The 22,981-nt window shown below is 31.2% G+C and overlaps 1 protein-coding gene across 1 annotated transcript in view; it reads right to left on the bottom strand.

Annotated features, from left to right (window-relative positions):
* Positions 1 to 6,521: 6,521 nt before the first annotated feature.
* Positions 6,522 to 22,981, bottom strand: part of LOC145258353 (pre-mRNA-splicing factor ATP-dependent RNA helicase PRP16-like) — a 290,934-nt gene continuing 274,474 nt past the window's right edge. The window contains exons 21-27 of the mRNA XM_080116587.1: positions 17,540 to 17,688; positions 16,941 to 16,995; positions 14,030 to 14,164; positions 12,767 to 12,892; positions 11,583 to 11,678; positions 8,301 to 8,419; positions 6,522 to 6,747 (exon numbers count right to left, since the gene is read on the bottom strand). Coding sequence (XP_079972713.1) covers positions 6,666 to 6,747; positions 8,301 to 8,419; positions 11,583 to 11,678; positions 12,767 to 12,892; positions 14,030 to 14,164; positions 16,941 to 16,995; positions 17,540 to 17,688 — 762 coding nt within the window. The 3' untranslated portion in view covers positions 6,522 to 6,665. The remainder of the gene's footprint in view (positions 6,748 to 8,300; positions 8,420 to 11,582; positions 11,679 to 12,766; positions 12,893 to 14,029; positions 14,165 to 16,940; positions 16,996 to 17,539; positions 17,689 to 22,981) is intronic.

The raw sequence follows: 22,981 nt of genomic DNA, 5'->3' as shown, positions 1-22,981 counted from the left end.
CAAGGCAGGATAGACTATTTTTAGCAGCTCCTGCCCAGATGTGGCAGCAGTACTCCATCCTTGGACGTACTTCTTTTTTTTTTTTTTGGCAGACAATTATCCTCATCTTTTCTTTGTTGTTGTGATTTGTTGTTGTGAAGCAACAAAGAAAAGATGATTTACTACGACTTTATTTTAAAACTTTTATTTAAAAAAATCAATTCAGGTAACTTGATTATATAGTAGAGCTGACAGCTATTCAATGTAGCCACCTTCAGCCTCAATCGCCGCTTTGATATGAGTCCAGAACTGAGAGCATGTTTTTTCCACAAGCTAACAATTAATATCATTTAAAAAGTACTATTTTTAATATTCCCTGAAATAAAAAGAGCAAAAATCAACAGAAACCATTATATATAGCTAATTATTAATTGATTGAATACGCGGCCGTTTTTTAATATTAAATGAGATTAAAAGGGCGCAAAATAATGGGGAATGTTTAGATGTAAATGACGCCCAGTTGATTGAAAAATCTGCTGCATTCCCTCTTAACCGAGATGAAAATGGCGCAAAATCAATGGAAATAATTCATGGTTTATTGATGAAATATGATGTTGCTTGGGTGCCCGGCGTTGCCTGGGTGTTTGGAGGTGTGTGTTGAGCAGAAAAAGAAGTGGTAGTAAGCAGGCAGGCTCCAACATGTACTGCGAAGAAGGAAAAGAACGTGAAAAAAAAATGACATCTTTGCCATTGCATAACCGGAAGTTGTGAAGGTTTAAATTAAGGCTAGTCAATCTAAAAGAGGGGATGACTTTCAAAAATGTCAGCGAAAAAAGCGACCCCTCCCTGTAGAAAAGTGCCCAGTTGAGGGTGAAGGAATTTATGTTTTTAGCCATTTTTTCGATATTTGTTGTCCGAAAGGTTGAGCTTCAAAACGATACCAATCTCGTGAAAATCTGTTGTCTCTGTTGAAAGTTTTAGGTAGACATACAAACATACAAACATACATACATGCATGTAAACAGACAGGTGAGATTTATATTATAGAAGATAATATCCTTGCACCTGCAACCATGATCTCTAATATCAACGGATTCTAGGTACGGGCAAAAATGGACAAATAAAGATAGAGGGACCTAGTTTTGAAAGCCGCTATATCATAATTTTTTGTAGGTTTACGACTATTTTCTGATTGTATTTGAACAAAGTTAATTTCCCAAAGGAAAAAATTTTTGTACACGTGAAACAAAAAAATGTTATGAAAAATGTTTTCACGGCAAGTTAACCAATTCAGCTAAATTTTGAAGTTAAATTCATTGTAAAAATCCTTTAAAAGATAAATATTAGTTTTCTGGGTCTACTTCAAAGATAATTAGTGAAGCAAAGTTCGAAGATATCAAATTAAATTTAAAAAAAAAACACTTTGTACAAAAAATAGCTTAAAGGCGAGGGATTCTGTCTTTCGCAAAATCGCAACAAACAAGAGTTTTGTAAACACGGATATACGGAAGCCCCAAATTTCAGCCAGTTGAAATGCTCTCTGGAAAATGACGTCATGTAATTCAAAGGAGGGGGTAGGTGCTAGTTTTCTTTTTTTATTCCCCAGACGTGCATCCATACATTCCTATCCTGAATGTTTGTATCCTTTTTACCATTTTTAATTAAATCATTTTTCTATGTTCCTGTTTTTAAATTATTTTTTTTTAATTATTGTTCAAGATTATATAAAAATTGTTACGTCGAAAGTTTCACATTCATGCTAGCAAGAAAAATATTAAAATCTTACATATAAAAATTATGCAAAACCTGTAATTTAAAAAAAAAAAGGTAGAAATATTTTTTGCAATCATAATTTTTTTGTGTGAAAATATTAAACAATGCTTAATTCAATGGTAATATCAGTAGTTCAAGAAATTAATTTTTCTTCAAGTTATATCGAATTCAATTAATACAGATTTTAGGGGCTTTTTCCGTAATGTTCCTGCAAAAGTTAAATATTTTTTTTTTATTGTTATAATTCACAATGCTTTATTTTCATAAAAAAAGCAAAAATAAAATCATTTAATTTTTTTATCTCCAGAAAACCATAACTTTAGTAAAGATATTTTTTGTTTAAAAAAAAATAATATATTTCCACTAAGAATTAAAAAAAATAATAATATATTTCCACTAAGATTTAAAAAAAAAAAATAATATATTTCCACTAAGAATTAAAAAAAAAAAATAATATATTTCCACTAAGATTTAAAAAAAAAAATAATATATTTCCACTAAGATTTAAAAAAAAAAATAATATATTTCCACTAAGAATTAAAAAAAAAATAATATATTTCCACTAAGATTTAAAAAAAAAAATAATATATTTCCACTAAGATTTTAAAAAAAAAATAATATATTTCCACTAAGATTTAAAAAAAAAAATAATATATTTCCACTAAGAATTAAAAAAAAAAATAATATATTTCCACTAAGATTTAAAAAAAAAAATAATATATTTCCACTAAGAATTAAAAAAAAAAATAATATATTTCCACTAAGAATTAAAAAAAAAAATAATATATTTCCACTAAGAATTAAACAAAAAATAATATATTTCCACTAAGATTTAAAAAAAAAAATAATATATTTCCACTAAGAATTAAAAAAAAAATAATATATTTCCACTAAGAATTAAAAAAAAAAATATATATTTCCACTAAGAATTAAAAAAAAAATAATATATTTCCACTAAGAATTAAAAAAAAAAATAATATATTTCCACTAAGAATTAAAAAAAAAATAATATATTTCCACTAAGATTTAAAAAAAAAAATAATACATTTCCACTAAGATTTAAAAAAAAAAATAATATATTTCCACTAAGAATTAAAAAAAAAAATAATATATTTCCACTAAGAATTAAAAAAAAAAATAATATATTTCCACTAAGAATTAAAAAAAAAAATAATATATTTCCACGAAGAATTAAAAAAAAAATAATATATTTCCACTAAGATTTAAAAAAAAAAAATAATATATTTCCACTAAGATTTAAAAAAAATAATAATAAATTTCCACTAAGAATTAAAAAAAAAAATAATAAATTTCCACTAAGAATTAAAAAAAAAATAATAATTTCCACTAAGATTTAAAAAAAAAAATAATATATTTCCACTAAGATTTAAAAAAAAAAAAAATATATTTCCACTAAGAATTAAAAAAAAAATAATATATTTCCACTAAGAATTAAAAAAAAAATAATATATTTCCACTAAGAATTAAAAAAAAAATAATATATTTCCACTAAGAATTAAAAAAAAAATAATATATTTCCACTAAGAATTAAAAAAAAAATAATATATTTCCACTAAGATTTAAAAAAAAAAATAATATATTTCCACTAAGAATTAAAAAAAAAAATAATACATTTCCACTAAGATTTAAAAAAAAAAATAATATATTTCCACTAAGAATTAAAAAAAAAATAATATATTTCCACTAAGATTTAAAAAAAAAAATAATATATTTCCACTAAGAATTAAAAAAAATAATAATAAATTTCCACTAAGATTTAAAAAAAAAAATAATAAATTTCCACTAAGCATTAAAAAAAAAAATAATAAATTTCCACTAAGAATTAAAAAAAAAAATAATAAATTTCCACTAAGAATTAAAAAAAAAAATAAATTTCCACTAAGAATTAAAAAAAAAAAAAATAAATTTCCACTAAGAATTAAAAAAAAAATAATAAATTTCCACTAAGAATTAAAAAAAAAAAATAATAAATTTCCACTAAGAATTAAAAAAAAAAAATAATAAATTTCCACTAAGAATTAAAAAAAAAAATAATAAATTTCCACTAAGAATTAAAAAAAATAATAATAAATTTCCACTAAGAATTAAAAAAAATAATAATAAATTTCCACTAAGAATTAAAAAAAAAAAAATAAATAAATTTCCACTAAGAATTAAAAAAAAAAATAATAAATTTCCACTAAGAATTAAAAAAAAAAAATAATAAATTTCCACTAAGAATTAAAAAAAAAAATAATAAATTTCCACTAAGAATTAAAAAAAAAAATAATAAATTTCCACTAAGAATTAAAAAAAAAAATAATAAATTTCCACTAAGAATTAAAAAAAAAAATAATAAATTCCACTAAGAATTAAAAAAAAAATAATAAATTTCCACTAAGAATTAAAAAAAAAATAATAAATTTCCACTAAGAATTAAAAAAAATAATAATAAATTTCCACTAAGAATTAAAAAAATAAATAATAAATTTCCACTAAGAATTAAAAAAAAAAATAATAAATTTCCACTAAGAATTAAAAAAAAAAATAATAAATTTCCACTAAGAATTAAAAAAAAAAATAATAAATTTCCACTAAGAATTAAAAAAAAAAATAATAAATTTCCACTAAGAATTAAAAAAAAAAATAATAAATTTCCACTAAGAATTAAAAAAAAAAATAATAAATTTCCACTAAGAATTAAAAAAAATAATAATAAATTTCCACTAAGAATTAAAAAAAATAATAATAAATTTCCACTAAGAATTAAAAAAAAAATAATGCGTTCACTATATTCCATGATCATTATTTGATAAATACCGAAAACTTCATTAAAATTGGTTCTTTTCTTATTTTTGGTGAATTTCTAAGTAAAGGGAGGGGTCAAAGTGTTTACACATTTTGATCATCGGCATTCATTTTGCACGTACCTAACGGATTCAACTAGGAATTGGTGAATGCTGACTCAGTGACTCACACCCCAAATATCCTATTACCCCCTTAAAAACTATTTTAACCAGCTAAATACCCATAAAGGAACGTTCCATGAAAAATTTGAATCATTTGAAGACCTTAGCGCTGCTCTGCGACTCTAAGTTTCGGTGGAGATAGAGTTTGAAAATATGGAGACAGACAGACAGACATATAGCCTTTTATATATTAGATTAACCGTATCAATTTAATTCTGTTGATTTTAAGGCGTATATCTTCGGTTTAATATATAAAACAACATCGCATTTAATGAATAAATAATTTATTACATCTAATTTTTTCCCATTATCTTGTTCAATAAAGATATCAATAGCGTATTTAATCAGTTAATCATTAGTTACATGCAGTTATTTCCCTTGATTTGTCACCGTTTTATCTCATTTGGCGGTTCTGTTTTAGAAGGGAGATAACTTCCATTTACTTAAAAAAATAAAAAATAAAAAACGCATTGCCGAAACCATTTACGAAAATTTAAAAAAAAGAAAAGATTATATCACATATTTTATATATTTTAGATTTTGGTTTCATGCCAAAAGACATATTCGGAAATTGTTGGGACCAAGACTGAGATGTTCTACTTTCATCTCATGGAGTTTCTTTGGCTTAAAAGGGGAAAAATAGTTTAATATATAAAATACTATATGTCTGTCTGTCTCCATATTTTCAAACTCTATCTCTTCCGAAATTAAAAGTAGCATGTGTGTGTGTACACACACACACGGTTAAGAACTACTAAGATAGATACACAACTTAAAGGTCTTTCAATGAGCTTGACCACGTATATACACACCAGACTATATAAATGTATATAGACTGTATATATGAAATGGGAACAGATGCATTTTGACGAGATGATTACACAGAGGCCATTAGAACACACCTATACACACGTTAAAGGAAGATAACATAGACACGGTTATACAGCAGTTACATAAGAAAGAAAAAATAACATATCAGTTTCTAACTTTTAAAACCCTATATTAAGCTCACCATTTTTTTTTTTTTTTTTTACAAAGGAGTCACCACTTATCAAGGCCTGGAGGCCACTCGAGGATAAGGGTTATTGAGTTTACAGTAGCGCTGTGGCTAAATATTGCTTTTGCTTGGTTTTATAGGCAACAGACAATTCCTTTCATCGGTTTAAGACTCCAATTATTTGTATCAGAAATGTCTGCAAAGACTTGTACTGCAGTGATTAGAGTACTTGGAAAAATTAATTGTAAAAGTGATATTCTCCTGAAGGTTGAAGGTTCAATTCTCAGTGTGAGTAACTTAAAAGTACAATCGTGAAATACTCAGGAGCTCGGTCCAGTCATGGTTGATGGAACAAGAACATGCTACTCTCTTGAAGTAAATATACGATTCCATTTGAAATTCTGTCCAAATTCCAGAGTTCAACAAAAACATTTCCGAATTCGGCAAGACACACCTAAAGAAGGTCGGAAGTTACATCGAAGGAAATGTTGTGAAAATTACACTAAATATAACAGCAGTAGTTCAAAGTAGCTCAAAAATGAAAAAAGTATTTAAGCAAAAAGTTTTAAATTGAATTAAAAATTTAAGATGTCTACACTAAAATCTCAAGTTTATCCTATCTCACATTCAATGAATGATATTTCTGACAGAGGAGAAAAACTGCTGTTGTTCATTGCTGAAGAAAAGTATAGAGAGAAGGAAAAGGGAAAAGATGGGCAAAGGGAGAAAGAAGAAAAAAAAAACTCTTTATTAATGAGTAGCATTTCAATTAGTTTCAAAAGAAACAAAAAAAAAACAAGGAATTTCTGATTAGATTTTTTGTTAAAAAACTTTTTTTTTTATTATTCATAGCTGCTTGAAAGTTTGTATTATTGAGCTGTTTTGCTTCAGGTCCTCTGACTTATACCCATAAGCACACACATCATCAAGTGATATGACCATAACAGTTAGAGACCAAACTTGCCCGGGTTTTTTCTGCTTGACATGGGTGTGGCTGGATCCTTACGACCTGGAGTTGCAATGTGTGACCTGCAAAAAAAAAAAAAAAAAAAAAGAAAATCATTTTATTTTTCATTCAGACAAAAAGAAAATAGATACATAATTACAGAAAAAAAAACAATTTTTTAGGATGACAGAATTTTTTTGGTCCCCCAACGAAAGGAGGGCGGACCTGCAAATTTACCCTTATCCGTTCGTCTATTCACCTGTCTGCACTTTTCTCAATAACTACGCCTTGGAATTTTTTGAAGTTTTGCACAAACATTAAACATGATAGGAGTAAAAAAAGTAACAGAACGGATTTTCCAGGAAAACTCTGATTGCCCCACTAGGGGTGCCTTTTGGGTTAAAATGGTTAAAATTGACACTTTTGTGTTTATAAAAAAAAATTGATGCCTTGGATTTTTATAAAACTTTCTGAAAATTTGTAACTAACTGATTTCTATATAATTTTGTTTGTCTATACTTCGCGATAACTCTTGGATGTGCACCAGGGGCTCTTTTAGGGCTAATAAAAACACTCCATTTTGGGGACTATTTTACCATATTTGTCCAACATTTTCTGTGTATGTCTATTTAGCAGTTTTGCATGGTGTTGAACTCAAATTTAAATATGTTAAGGCCTTGGGGACTTTTGAGGCTAAAAGGGAGGGGTAAATGATGGACTTAGTCATTTTTTTTTTACATGGTGCAGAACTCAAATTTACATATGTTAAGGCCTAAAACTGTACCATTTGTTCATTTTCACCAGGATTTGACGTCCCCTGGGGACTTTTGGGGAAAAATGGGGGGGGGGGGGATAAATGCTGAACTTAGTCATTTTTTTTATGCCTTATTCAATATGCATTCACGGCAGACCATGCATACTTCACTTGTTTTTGATTTTTTTACTTTTGTTTAACAAGGTATATAACCACTTGGATGTAACAAGCTACTATTTCGGACCACATCTACAGGGACACTATGTAGGGAGTTGAGTAGTAGAGTGTTTGTTCACATTACATTTAAATTTCTGCATGTTAGTATTTGGGACCATATCTACAGGAACATAATGAATCTTTAAAACTGCTCCCAATTTTAAAAAGCAAAAAAAAAATCTTTTCTTCAAAAAAGACTTTAAAAAATACTTGGAAAAAAATATTTTGTTTCCAGTTTTCCTTGACAAAAAAAAAAAAATTTTTAAACATAAAAAATCGCAAAATATATTTGATTTTGAACCTTTTTTTTTAAAAAACATTTCCTTAAGATTATTTGACTCCTAAAAATTACAATTTGGCTTCTTCTAACATTTTCTTGACAGTTACTATTAAAAAAAAAAAAAAATAACAAGCCAAATCATGGTAGGTTGTTTTTGTTTTTGGTTTCTACATTTTACATTTATTCATTTTGCTATTTTCTTTTATGTAGCATTGTTATGATTTTATCGACGACGCTCGACATAATCTAGCTGTTGACGTCATGCTCCGGCCAAAACCAAGCGAATGCTGAGATATGTCTAGTTCACTATATGCACCAATACCAAAATATCATTGTTCTTGAGTTTTTGAAGAGAATTTTGAAGAAATATCTGAGATCGTATTTACCTTTTTGATCCAAGCGTCATACGCTCCTGATGGTCCTTCCTCGATTTAATCAGTTCATTAGCCTTTTTCATTTCGTCTTCCATTGCAGTCATCTCTTCTCGGACTTGTTTCTTTCTGTCCTGGAATAAAATAAAATAGGACAAAAAAAAAAAAAAGATTAGTGTATTTTTGATAAGGGATTATCATTATGGAACTATTATTTGTTTGTATATGGCATAATCACATTGACACACCAGTTCTGGTAAGATCAAATGCATATTTCTTTGGTATTTTTATATATATATATATATATATATATATATATATATATATATATATATATATATATATATTGTAACAGAATGAAGATATCATATTCCAAAAATCACATAAATTGATCAAGTAGTTTTTATTTTTATAAAAGAAATCAAAGAAATTAAATGTTAATTCTGTAGGCATTACAACAGAAATTTAGTAAGTATGCATTATTGTTCAGTTATCTCCCTTGGATTTTTACAATTTATTTTCAAAATAGTAGACAAGAAAGTCACTTCTCAAAAACACATGAAATTTAATTTTCTTATTTAAAAAATAAAACTACTTGGTCAAGTTACGTGATTTTTGGAATATATTTTTGTTTTGTCATGGGTATGTACATCATACTGATATTTCTTCATTTTTTTTTAGAATTTTGGACAAGAACCTAATTTCTGTTACTGTTGCAAATATGTGGTTTGATCTTTTTTTTATGTAATAAAATGTTTATGATTTTTGGGGTATTTTTTGTAAATAATTATTTTATTTAAAAAGAATTCAAATATGTATTGCAATATGTTTGATGTACTGGTAGGGTATGATTAAAGAAAGTTGGAAGGTTCTGCTTATAAACAGTGACAATAGGAACTGACGAATCAAATGGAGCCACATTCCGCTATGAACATCTGCTATCAAACCAGAATTGCTCCATAAAAATATTGAATATTTTAGCATTCCTGCACATAATTTTTCGTGTCAACACGAGAAAGACCTTTTGCTCCTTGCCTGCAAAATTATAGAGTCCAGGACCTATACAGAACAGCTACCAACCGAAAACTCTTCATCTCCAGGACTTGTACCTCTCGGAAACTCTTCTTCAATTAAACATGGCTTTCAATTCAAGAACATGGTTTGTATTTTTTTTTAAATACAATAACTGTTTCCTTTCCTGTTTTTTTGTAAATAATGTCTTTCACAAAAATAAGAACGCAAATATTTTTACTTGACTATTTTAGGAAAATATAATAAAATGTTTTGTATTTTTTTATTTGTAAAAATTTATTTTATAAAAATAATAAAATATGTAGCTTGATTTTTTGTTTGTTTTTTAAATACAAAATATGTGTGTATTTTTTCTTTGGAATTTAAAATATGTGGTTTGATTTCTTGGTTTTAAATTCAATAAAATGTGGTTATAGTCAGCTAACGAACTTTCTAATTTCCGGCATAACACTACCAGAAGCAATTACAAGGAAAATCCGTGTCTTCACTTTTATTGTTCTCCAGTATTTCTATCATGAAGTGATTTATTGAAATAAAATAGAAGAAAAAGACATTATTAAAAAGTACACAATACAAATTAACAAAAGTCTACGGATAAAAATAACACAATTAGTCTTTATTTGCACTTTTAATAACAAAATTAAAAAAATAAGTTTTCATTTTATTCGTAATTACAATTATTTTTCCAATTTCAAGATGCAACTTGAAAAAAAAAAGTATCATGATATTATGTACATTAGTCATTTGTGCCCTTCCAAGTGAATCCGTCTCTCATGATACTATTTTCGGATCACATGTGTATAATCTTGATTATTTTTCCAATTTCAAGATGCAACTTAGAAAAAAGTTCCATGACACAAGAAGGTCTACTACCTACATTGGTAATTTGTGCACCTCCAAGCGAATCTGTGTCTCATGATACTACTTTTTTAAATGCTTTTTTTTTTGGCACATATTAGTCACCTCATTTCCATTCCTGGCAAAATGAAAAAACTATTTCCGGTGGCTGTAGCATGATCTATAAACCTGCTAAATTCATCGTGAGGGTTTTACTGAAATTATTTATTTCTAACTAGCGCGGGTACCCAGCGTTGCCCAGGTGTGTTGGTAGTGGTGTAGTAAGGGTGGGAATAAAAAGCAGCCCAGTGGGGGGAGAGAGAAAGAGAGGTTAAAAAAAAAGTGGTAGCAGGCTCGAACTCATAACACGAAGGCGGGAAAGAAGGTGAAAAAAAAAAGTAACACATTAACTGCGCAAGCAGAAGTTGCGTGTGTCGAATTTAAGCATAGTCAATCGAACGTACAATGATTTAAATGCCTTGCCACTTTTTCGAATAGTTTCACTTTATACAAAAAGCCAAACAAACACCTGAGATGACGCCACAGTGGGAATTTTGTTTAATTTTTTTCTTTTCTCTTTTTTTTTACATAGGCGTCACCACTTATCAAGGCCGATAGGCCACTCAAGGATAAGGGTTAAAGAGTGTACAGTAGTCAAAAGGACAATATAGTAATCAATAGTAATGGAAGTTCGGTAAATTTAACTTAAGTGGAACGGCTCATCAAAAACTTGTTCACGTTGGACTTGAAGACAACCATATTATAGACAGCTGGAAAGCAGGAAAACGGGAGACAATTCCACAGGCGTGCAGTTCTAAGAAAGAAGCTTTGATTATGGAATCTATGTTTAGGATTAGGCACAGATAAAGGGTGGGGGGAATTATTGATAGTGTTTTCAGCTAATCGATCAAAAAATAGATAGAGACAGTGTACACTTGCGAATCTGAGATATTACAATCTGGGAAGTATGCGAAAACTTCTCGCGGAATATAACCGACACGAGAACCCCGACGCAAAAAACCTTTCGCGGACATACACAAATGCTCACGCCCATTTTGCCTTTTATATTTTAGATAATTTCTATTTTGCACAATTAAAACTAATATTTTCTTCCAATTTATTAAGTGCCGTCTGCTGCATTTGTTGAATGTTTTGATATATTTTGGTGGTTTTCGCAAACTCTTAGACTATGGCGGCACGACATCCATCAAAAAAAAAAAAAATGGATAATTCTTTGCACAAATACTAAATATTTTAGAATTCTACCTTTATTTTTTTTTTTACTTTCTATCTATTAAAATGATGTCGCTTTTTGCCCTGGATCTGTTTTGTTTTAACAGGAAAATAACAGAAAAATTCTACCTGGATATTGTTTTGTTTTTTAAATTGAAATCAAATTTACAAATAAAAAAAATATGAATTTCTCACCTGTCTCGATTTAGAAGAATCCTTTATTGTATAGAACATTGGCCCGAGTTCCGCTAACCATTGTCCATCGACAGCCGTTACACACTGCATGTATTCCTGCAGAAAAGAAATCAAATATTTATATAATGAAAAGGTTTGTATTATTTGGATTCTTCAAACTACTGTTCTCATCCTGAGTGTTGTTTTCACAATGTTTCGGTGAACGTAACCTCCGACCTTTTCCAGGTGTATCTTGTTGAACTCATCTGCACAGAATTTCAAATCACAGGGGTAGCATGCTATTGTCCCATCAGCCATAGCTGAGTAGAAGTCCTAAGTAATTCGCAATTGTATTTAAAGTATCGCCGCCACTATGGGGCCACACGTCCATCTCACCTGGTCCATGTTTTTCTTTCTTCCCTCGATGTCATGCTGACATCAGCCAGCCATTTCTCACTTTCGCCTTTGCACATCTATCTTCTCCAGCATGGACTTAGCTTCTCTTTCTGACCATGTGGAACATTTTTCTTTTTCCTTCTGATGCAAGCCTGCGTACACTTGTTAATTTGCATAGTGCTTGAACGGTTGCTGCTGCTAAAACCTCCGCTAGCCATCTATCCTTCAGCTGCTGCTGCGATTTTCACATGCGTTCATACGCACTCTGTTACATCGCTTCCAGAGTCAGACTGACTAGAAACTCTGTCCTGTCCCTCAAACACATGAAATAATCTCTATGCCATATCATTCTACACCTGTATTTCTACGTATTTTTTGTTATAGGGAGGTAACCCCTGCCTCAATCATGCTAATTTCAGGTGGTTTATTTCGGTTTGTCGCTATGTGCTCTGTAACCCTCACTGAAATTCATACGAGTTAACTTAATCTCTACTTACTGGCATAGGGTCCCAATATATAACAGTTATGACACCGTCTTCTAAGATTTGACTTAAAGAAGTCTGGTGCCACTAAGTCTGCTGTTACTAAAGAATGGTTTTGGAATGTTCTGGAAATGTGACCCATAAGTCATAAAGTAAAAAACACTCTCAACTCAACAGAGTACTTTTTCAAGTAATCAAGTCTTTTGTTAAAAAAAAATTATCCCTTTACCATTTCCCCCTCTCTCTTAAACATATTTGGTATTTTTTGTCATGTGATAATTCCTCCCCTTTATGTCTCTGAAAAAAATTGTATTGTGATTTGCTTACCTTTGAGGTCATAACAAGTTCATGATAGACAATGTAATCAGGGTTGTAGCCCATTCCAAACAAGGCGCTCGTCGGATGTAAATGGCAAGGCATTCCTGTTCGGCAATTCACATATTCTCCAATTCCCTAAAAGAAAAGCAACAGAGGAATTCTTTTGAAAAGAAATAAAACACAACAAGGGTCGACAGTATGAGATCTATTAAAGACTTGTTTTTGGAACTTGTCTAATAGGAAGAGACTCGTGATTGATGCAAACTTCCAACATTTAAACTACATAGTCTGAAATTTGACAGAGAGAGATATCAAATTCACATCTCAAAAACATGGGCGGCATTGGATAAGCTGTGGTCAGTGTAGATTTCAAGGTTAACTGACAAACTGAAAAGGGAGTTTTTAAGGGCAGTGGTGGAGTCTGTCCCTTGTTTACGGTACTACAACCTGGACACTCACCAAAAGATTGAAAAGAAAACTAGATGGCACATACACATGTATGTTACGAACAGTATTAAATATATCGGCAAGATTATCCTATGAAGCAGCAACTTTAGGGCAACATACCTGCCATATCTACTACCATCACAACGTCTATAATTTGTCGGTCACTGCCAGAGGAGCAAGAACGAGCTGCTGAGAAATGTGGACTCCACGGCATGGGCACACGAGCATAGGATGACCTAGGTCCATGTATATTAAGCAAATTGCACATGACGCCAACTGTGATCCTGAAAATCTGAGGCAGCTGATGGAAAACAGGAAAATCTGGAGAGAGAGAGAATCACATTGGTTCAGGCAAGGAGTCGAACCAGATATATAGGTAGATATTATTTGGAAGTCATTTTTATAGGTCAGATGCCTTCCCTGACGTGAATCTAGTGAGGTAATAGGGAGCAGTGGTTTCATCGAGCCACCATCTCAAGGCTAATTGTTTTCACCAAAGTATTTCATTTCTCATTGTGTTCTTTATGCAATTTTTGTATTCCATTTCGGGGTTGTGCAGTGGAATCTGTTCATCAGACACTTGTATCTCATGCTCATATCATCTCAGACGATACTGAAGCATCCTCGGTTTTATGCGAATGCAATGACTTCATTCATGAACTTCAGTGTCACTTATGCAAATTTTCCGACTCAGTTTTAAAAACAATGGAAACTAATTTTTTCACATTCTTTAATGATACAAAAGTTCTGGGATTGATTAAGTAAAATGTATAGTCTCTTTCTGCCCCCCCCCCACACACACACATATGGATGAAATTTCCTTACCTTGAGTCGTGCTGCTTGGTGGAAATACGATGAACAAATACTCTTGCGAACGACATCCCAGTCGTTTCCACACGATATCAGATCCATTCTCTGTTGGTCCATGATCTCTTTCAGCTGTTGACGAACTTCGCGCACCTACAAACAGAACAATGGCAATGACGTCAACACAAATAACAACAAAGAATTTGTATTAGTTGTTTTCATACTGAGTATTACAAGGTGTCTTCAATAAGTTTCCAGACTTTTTTATAAGCATTTTAAATTGTTGTAGACTCTTTAACATTCAGCATGTTATTGCTATACATCTTATGAGATGACTGACCAATTTTTATGATTTCAGGTTCAAATAAACAGCTACAGCAGATATTGGAATACACCCTACTAAAGCCTGATTATCACAGCTGGTGAATTTCAAAAATGCAATCCAAACGTGAGAACACTTAGAAAAACGATATGCAATAAAATTCTGAAATCTCTGAAAAAAACCCAAATGGTTTTAATGATTTAATAAAAATTTCACGTTATTCGATTTTCTAAATTTTCAAATTAATAATATTAATAGTCTGGTGCATTTTAAATCAGTGGAAGAAGGCTTGCCACTCTGACTTAAGGTTAGAAACAGGGTAAGTCATTTATATATCTTTTGCACACTAGAGACACCCATCTTCTATATATATAAAAGACAAAACAACCGTGCACAATTTTGTATGTCCAGCTTGAAAGGCTTTTTTCATAGGGGTTCTCGGAAGGGGGGCGGGTACTATGTTTTAGAACTTTTTATATACTTCCTAGATTATAATATCTCTGATTTGCGAAGGGATGTTGTCTCTAGATTTATTTTGATCGACTTTTATAAAATTCACGCTATCCCATCCTCTCACGTGTTTTTTGTATGAAAGCGAAGGCAACTTCCCGGCTTTTTGTGCCAGGATGTCCAGAAAGCAATTAGCTTTGATCAATGTTGGGAAAACCCCTCATATCAGACAATTGTTATTCATTTGGACACTCCCTTTTTGTGGGGAGTTGGTTTTCCCCAACATCATGGGGAAACAACAGCGGAAAGCTGAACTGGCCTTCAGCCAACGTTCATTTCTGCATCTTCACTTAGCAAGTCAACTTTTTGATTAACATCGCTAAATTTGAATGTTTTCCACTTCCTATGGCCTCGTAGCATAGCGGTAAGATGTCACGTTTTCTTTCACTTTCTTTTCCATCTTCACGTCACCATGTCACGGATTCGAGCCTGCCTGACTACTAACACTTTTTTTTTACACCTCTAAACACCCAGGCATTACCCTTGCTAGAATCTATATATATAAAAGGCAAAATGTGTGTGATCATTTCGTGTATGTCTTCAAAAGACTTTTCTCGCACACGATTCCGAGGTCGTTACGATCGCTTACAACTGTTTATATGGGTCCTAAATAATAATATGTACGATTTGGGAAAGTGCGTCGCATCTAGATTTATTTACGTCGACTTTTACAAAATTATTGCTATTTTGGCTTCTCGTGTGTTGATTGGGCTTTTTAGTATAAATATGTGAAGCTAAACTCAAATGACGTCTTCTTGAACGTCCAGAAGCAATCAGTTTTGATCAATCTTGTACAGTTGCTATTATTTAATCTGGACAATTGGAAGCTGCTTTCCCCTCCCCAACATCTGTTGGGGGAAGAAAGTCAAATTTGGATAAACAAACCCAAACGCTGCATGACTTTTATTTGACCTTCTTAATTAGGCCAAATGGAAGCAGCAGAGTTAACTTTTATTGCACATGCCAGTTTTTATAGTTAAATAAATAAATTCAAACAAGCTTAACGATGTCTGTCGCCGTGGCTCAATGGTTAACGTAGCACGTTTTTTTTTTTTTTTCACACATTAATTTCCAACTCAAGGGTACGGGTTCGATCCTCATACACTCACCTTCCAAAACATTTTTTTTTATTTCCCCCCCCCCCCGGAGTTTTGATTTACCTCAAGACACCCGGGCATAGCTGGGTACCTCCCGCTAGTATTATATAAAGGAGAGATGTCTGTTAGTGTGTATGTATGTATGTATGTGTGTGTGTTTGTATGTCTCGCTAAAACGTTTGAAATCCAAAGCAAATAAATATGATTCTGGTACTGTCTTAAAGGACAGAGACTTGAACGCATAATATGTGAAATTTAGAACAAAATATTCATTTTTTTTCTAACTTAACAACTGCAGAACCTGATGAGGGGGCGGAGTCACATAAAATAGTCTCTTTCTAAACAATTTCAACATCTGCGCATGCGTGAACCACTTCAACTCTTGTATATGTTAAGTACATAATTTTGCAACATCATGGTATGACTATCGTTGTGGCCGAATTGGTTAGAGGATTGTCTCAGAACTAATAGTTTTGTTTTTTTATTTTTAACATATTTTTGAAAACGTTTATTTCAGTAAACTTTTGCATTTAAACAGGGTTAAAAGATCTTTTGGATATTTTTGTATTCTACTTTGTCTTATTTACTTGACAATTTTGTTTTGTGTGTGGCGGTTAATTAAATTAAAACAAAAATCATTTTTCTTATTTCAAATTTTTTTTTTATTTAATCAGCGGTTGCTTTAGCTGAGGGTTGATTTAAAGATCAGATTACTATTAAATACATGAATTTTACTTACGTAAATCACAAATATTTTTTAAAAATTGTAACCACTTAAATTTGTTTTCTCACTCACATGCCCCTAATCCGAATTCATAGCAATGAGCCGACATCAGTGGATTTTTTTTTCAAACTGATATAAATTCTTACACAGTAAAATAATTAAAACAAAAATCATTAAGCAAGTGTAATCAAACGCAACTTCATTTTCTTTTTTTGTATGGCCCAGGCAACGCCAGGTACCTATGCTAGTCATGAATAAAAGTACATCATGCCTTACCTTTCTTATTGCTTTGATATGGATGAAGTGCTCATTACACCAACTGGCAGAGTAACTGAAAGAAAAGAAAGAAAATTCTCAATAGTTACAGAATGGTGAACTTAAAATGGTATTTGGTTTTTATATAAATTTAAATTGTTTTAATTTTTTTCAAAGTTAACGAACACAAAGTACTTATTTTAAAAATTAAATTAAAAAAATATTAATAAATAGCAATAAAACAAAACAAAAGAAATTCTTGGAATAATTTATTTGGATACATGAGGGGAGAAGTGAAAATAACTACTTGAAAAACTGTGGAAGACGAAGACATTTCATTTATTATTAGTTTGTCTACGGCAAACTATAAAAACAAACGATTATCTATGTTAAACATCACATTAAACATACAATTAAACACATTGTTTCTATACAATAGACGAGTGCAGAAACTATACACGTACGAAGGTGTAACTACACTGGCCAACAAAAATAAGGTTCATACTCCATACTAATGTATGACTTTATTTTGTAATTTCGTAACACCATTAGGGTTAGGATTAGGGTTTGTTTAAAAAATGTCTGAGTTGGTTGGAGTGGGGAAGGGCAACTGAATTTACCTGTTCTTTTTCCACTGTTGATACACATTCAGGTATGTCAGATGATCACTTTCAGGTACTTGAAATTTCTCACGCGCAGCATCCGAATCTTCTTCTCGACCCTTTGGTCGGTAAAAAATAGCGGGGACAGACAACATTGACACAATCACCTGCGTAGAGAAAAACAAACAAATAGAATAAGCAGTGACAATGAGGATACAGTCTAAGAATGTAAAATATAGACTGGCGATATCAGCGCTGTGAAGGGGGGGGGGGGTTGATGGAACATGAGGATAATAACCCCTGGTCATAAAAATTGATTGAAGACAATGACCCCAATCTTAAAAATTGGAGGGAAGGGGGATACAATCATATTCAATCATCTCCTTTATTCATAAAATTTTTTAGTACTAGGAATTATACTTGAGTTTTGGAGAATACAATCAAGGTGTTAGTTTTGATCATTACCAGATCTAGGCAGTGATGGTGGTAAAGTGGTTAATGATACAGACTGACAACCTGGTTGTTCCAAGTTCTGGTTTGTTTCACAGAATCACTTTCACTTAGGATGTTGGCAACCTTCACATAGTTCCTTCTATAAGTATCTGATTTCTGACCAGAAAAAACTTAGGAAAACCAATGCCAACAACAGAATCATTTGATCTATAAGACACTAGCATGGTTATCTGACTTTGTCCCGGGCAAAAAATGTAATATATTTCTATTACCACTACCTTTTTATCTTTTCCTATCCATCTCTCTTCCTCATTTTCTCCTGCTTGTAGCATTAAGATGGACTTTTCTTTTGCTTATCAATATATTTTTTACTCCTCGAATTTTGGATTTCTAAATATCTTAAATCTTCAGGGGATGTTTGTGGCTTTACAATATATGTTTTTACTTTGTTCATCAATGTATTTATATAGCACTGAAGTCCATAATTTCTGGTGATATATTTTGAACTATGAGACAATATTCCACTTCTACACTTGAGGATTCCTACAACAAAAATCAAGACATCTAACCAATCGAGGCATTATCATTCCAGCATTTTTGTCCATATCCAGCTGACTTAACTTTTTAAGGGATAATCTCCCAAACATCTTGGACTTCTGCCTGAAGAATATGACCTCCTTTACCGTTTGCTAGATACACATATGCCTCTATTAGACTTGTTACAGGGTGGGGCATAAGTCCTGTTACAAAATTTCGGAACTATTTTCATGATAATATTAAAATAAATTTACTATTTTATTCTCATTATATGGCAATGTAATATATGATTTCTTATTTTTCAGAAACAAAAGATATTAATTTCTTACGATGTTTGTTGAATTGAAGAAAAAATTACTCATAGAGCAGCATATGAAGAGCCTGCATTCACCAGAAATATTCAAATCAGGAAAAAACCTCAAAATCAACAGTATATTTATAAAAAGGACGATCGATCGTTACCTGGAAACTTCATAGATCAAAGATAACCAACAATCAGGCTGCATTTCCCTATACCTGTAACCTAGTTCCCTTCTCCTCTTCTGATGAAAAGCATTAGGTTCGAAATGCCTAGGTATAATGAGCATTTATAATTCTTTTTTCTTTATGATAAATTCATATATACCTATGTTTATTTTATTTTGTCTCAACTTTTTATGTTACGCTCCACCCGCATATGTTGAGTTTTTTATATCCTGATAGGTTTCTATGAAAAGAATGATCCTTTTGACAATAGACCTCCAGTCTTACTTGAGGACCAGACTTGCGTAAGACTGGAGATTTATTGTCACCTGGCAATTTTTTTTAGACTGAAACAGTAGATTTATTGTAGCGACTTACAGTAATTTTGTTAACCTAAATTGAATATATGTCTCTACTATTATATGAAAGGAACTGTGTGTGTGTATGAGTTCATTCCCTATGGACTCAAAAATGGCTGAGCCGATTTTTGAGAAATTTCACATGAAGGTGATTTACGTGCCTGGCAGTGTTCTTAGATAGGTTTTGTATTGAAATGTCTTCAATAAGTATCGATAATCAAAATAATTCAACGAAAGAAAGAACAAGCAGTTTTGATGTTACACAGCTTAACATCATAAGTGCATTTGAGAAGTTTTATTAGCACACAAGCCGAAAGGCTTAATACATAAAATAAACAGTAGATTTTTTGATATGACAGAGGTGCGTGTGAAATGAATATTTCTTTTTAGAACATAACTGAAGCATGATACTTGATTTTTGCATTTTAAACTTTAATTCAAGCCATTATATGCAAAAATAATTTTATAAAATCAACTGTAGGTCCTCTATAGTGCAATGTAGACTACAATGTATTGTGGATTAAGTCACTGCAGGAAGGCATGTGAAGCTTCCTCCAGGTGCACCCTGATGAGTCCTCAACTAGAGCAGGCAATCAATGGATTTGATTGAAAAATGGGCAATTCCACCAATTTCCATGACAATAAAAAAAATGGAAGTGTTAAACATTCATTGATCATAATTCAATCCCGGGCAACGTCAGGTCTCCCTGCTAATATATATATATATATATGTAGCATATTTCATTAAATAAAATAGACGTTTTTTGTCTATTAATTCTATTTTCGATCCTTTCCAACTTCTGAATAACAGTCATCACTTCTGGCTGGGACTGGCTGATGTAAGTTATCGTAAGTCCGAGTACTTTCCAATCCTTCAGGATTCATCATCAGGGATACTTTAATCTAACTGGTTTGGAATAATTTATAAAGTTTTTGTTTTTTTTCCTTCATTAGTTAATTATTAATCCCTTTTTTTTCCACTGGTTAAAATTGGTTAATTATTTATCCTTTTTTTTTTTTATTGATTGGAAAAAAAACTTTATAAGTTGTTCAAAACCAGTTAGATTAATTTATCCCTGAAGGATTGGAAAATACTCGGACTATGATAAACATGGTGATTACATCAGCCAGTTTGCTTGGCCTTCGGGACAAGATCAAAGTGTAGTATCTGTTCTCCAGATGCTGCATTCTATTTCTTGTTCTCTTTCGGTGGAGGAGAAATCCTTCACGACTGAGACAATTTTTATTTTTGTACCTTTTCTCCACGTTAAAAAACGACCCTGGTGTCTAACTCTGTCCCGTGGGGAGGCATAGTAAATAGGTACATCAGCCAGTTCGCACCAGAAGTGAAGACCATTATTCGCATGTTGGAAAAAAAAACGAAAATAAAATTGACAAAAAAACGTCTATTTTATTTAATGAAATATACCATAGAGAAAAAATGCTGTATATATATATATGTTATACAGAGAAATAGATAGATATAGAGATAGATAGATGAATATAGATATCTGCTCCTGAAGAGTGCTCAATTCATTTACGAAGAACTGTAAATTATCAATATTGGTAGCAATTGTAGTGTGTTTATTTATTTCCCAAACAATACTTGGAAAACAATGTCAACAATAAAACCAAACACAAAAGAAATAAATCAAAATAAGAAATATTTTGGACAAAAAAAAAATGTTTTTTAATTACTTTAAACATTAAAGCTTAAACTTATCACTCTCAGGCGACATCAGGTTTCCTTGCTGGTCAAGACTTTAAAAAAAGAAACGAAAAAAGAAAGAGAAGTTTCAAATAAATTGGCGAGTGACATTCGTGGATATATGAGCAATGCAATCTGAGATACTAAGGATTTCGTGATATATCTCGACTCGAAGAAGACAATCGGATTACGTCATTGTTGGCCATTGAAGTTGATTGGGCAATAGCAGAATGACAAGTGACTATTATTCTTTAAAAATGGATTCCTTTTTAAAGTCTCGATTATTATGTTCAGGCTTCATTTGGAGGCGAATGACATTTTGTGTCAACGACCTTTGTTAGGTCAACAGAACAAATATCCTCATTCCCGGAATCTTTCATGAATTTTCTAAAGATCTCATTTAAATGAATAAATATTTTATTACTAGCAGATCCGTCCAGCTTTGCTCAGTTCCTATGTACTGTTCATGAGTTTATGTGCATGTGTGTGTATATAATTATTCCCAACACGCATTTAGGTAAAAATGCACTTTCGTATAAATAATTGAATTCATTCAAGAAGGTATCGCTAAAAAAAAAACAAAAAACAAATAAAAACAACAAACACACACACACACACACACACATATATATATATATATATATATATATATATATATATATATATATATATATTAAAATGTTTGACTCATCTCCAGGCAACCTACATCTAAAATTTTAAGTATTTAGACTCAAAATTGGTGGAGGAATTTGGTAGAGCCTGCAAAGATCAACTCTTCCAACTTTGACTTCTTGGCAGCGAAATTTTCGCCCCAAAACTGATTAAAAAGCTTGCTGCATGTCTGAATACCCTTTATGTAAAATTTCAAATGTTTAGACCAAAAATTGGCTGAATAGTTTGCTAGAGACTGCAAAGGTCAAATATTTTGAACTTTGACCTCTTTCCGCCCAAAACCTGATCAAAAAGCTTGCCTTATGTCTGAATATACTTTATGCAAAATTTCAAATATTTAGACCCAAAACTGGCTGAGAGGTCAAATTTTTTTTAACTTTGACCCCTTAACATTTATTGTTTTGGGCTCAAATCAAATTAAAAAAGTTTGATCCATGCCCAAGAAACCTAAAATTTCAAGTGTTTAGACCAAAATTGGCAGAGGAGTTTCGTAGAATTTCAAAGGTTAAATCGTTGAACTTTGACCTCTTGACAGCCAAATTTCTATCCGAAAACTAATTAAAAAGACTTTCCCAAAGCTCAATACTCCTTATGTCAAATCTCGAGTCTGTAGACTGAAAATTGACAGAGCAATTTAGTAGAGAAATGTACATACACAGACAGACAATTTCACTTTTATCTATATATCCATAAAAATGAAAATGTCTGTCTGTGTTTGTGTGTGTGTACATTTCCCTACCAAATAACTTTGTCAATTTTCGGTCTAGAGACTCGAGATTTGACATAAGGGGCATTGATATTTGGGAAAATCTTTTCAATCGATTTTCGGCCAGAAATTTGGCTGTCAAGAGGTAAAGTTCAACAAGTTGACCTTTGAAAACTCTAAAAGACTCCTCTGCTAATTTTGAAATTTTAAATGTAGGTTAATTGGACATGGATCAAAACTTTTTAATTTGATCTGAACCCCAAAATATAAATGTTATGGGGTCAAAATTGGAGTCAAAGTTTTAAAAGAATTTGACCTCTGCGGTCTCTACCAAATTACTCAGCCAATTTCTGGTCTAAACATTTAAAATTTTACACAAAGGGTATTCAGAGATAGAGAAAGTATTTAAATCGGTTTGGATCCAAATTTTGAGCTGAAAAGGGGTCAAATTTCAAAAGATTTGACCTTTGTGGTGTTTAGCAAACTACTCAGCCAATTTGGGGTCTAAATAACTTACACTTTATACATAACGGGTATTCAGACATGTGGCAAGCATTTTAATC

This window comes from Euprymna scolopes, chromosome 33 (genome assembly GCF_053919585.1).
Source record: "Euprymna scolopes isolate OS-2025 chromosome 33, ASM5391958v1, whole genome shotgun sequence".
Classification (NCBI taxonomy): domain Eukaryota; kingdom Metazoa; phylum Mollusca; class Cephalopoda; order Sepiida; family Sepiolidae; genus Euprymna; species Euprymna scolopes.
Note: the sequence above shows the minus strand (reverse complement) of the source record. Positions and strands in the feature narration are given on the sequence as shown.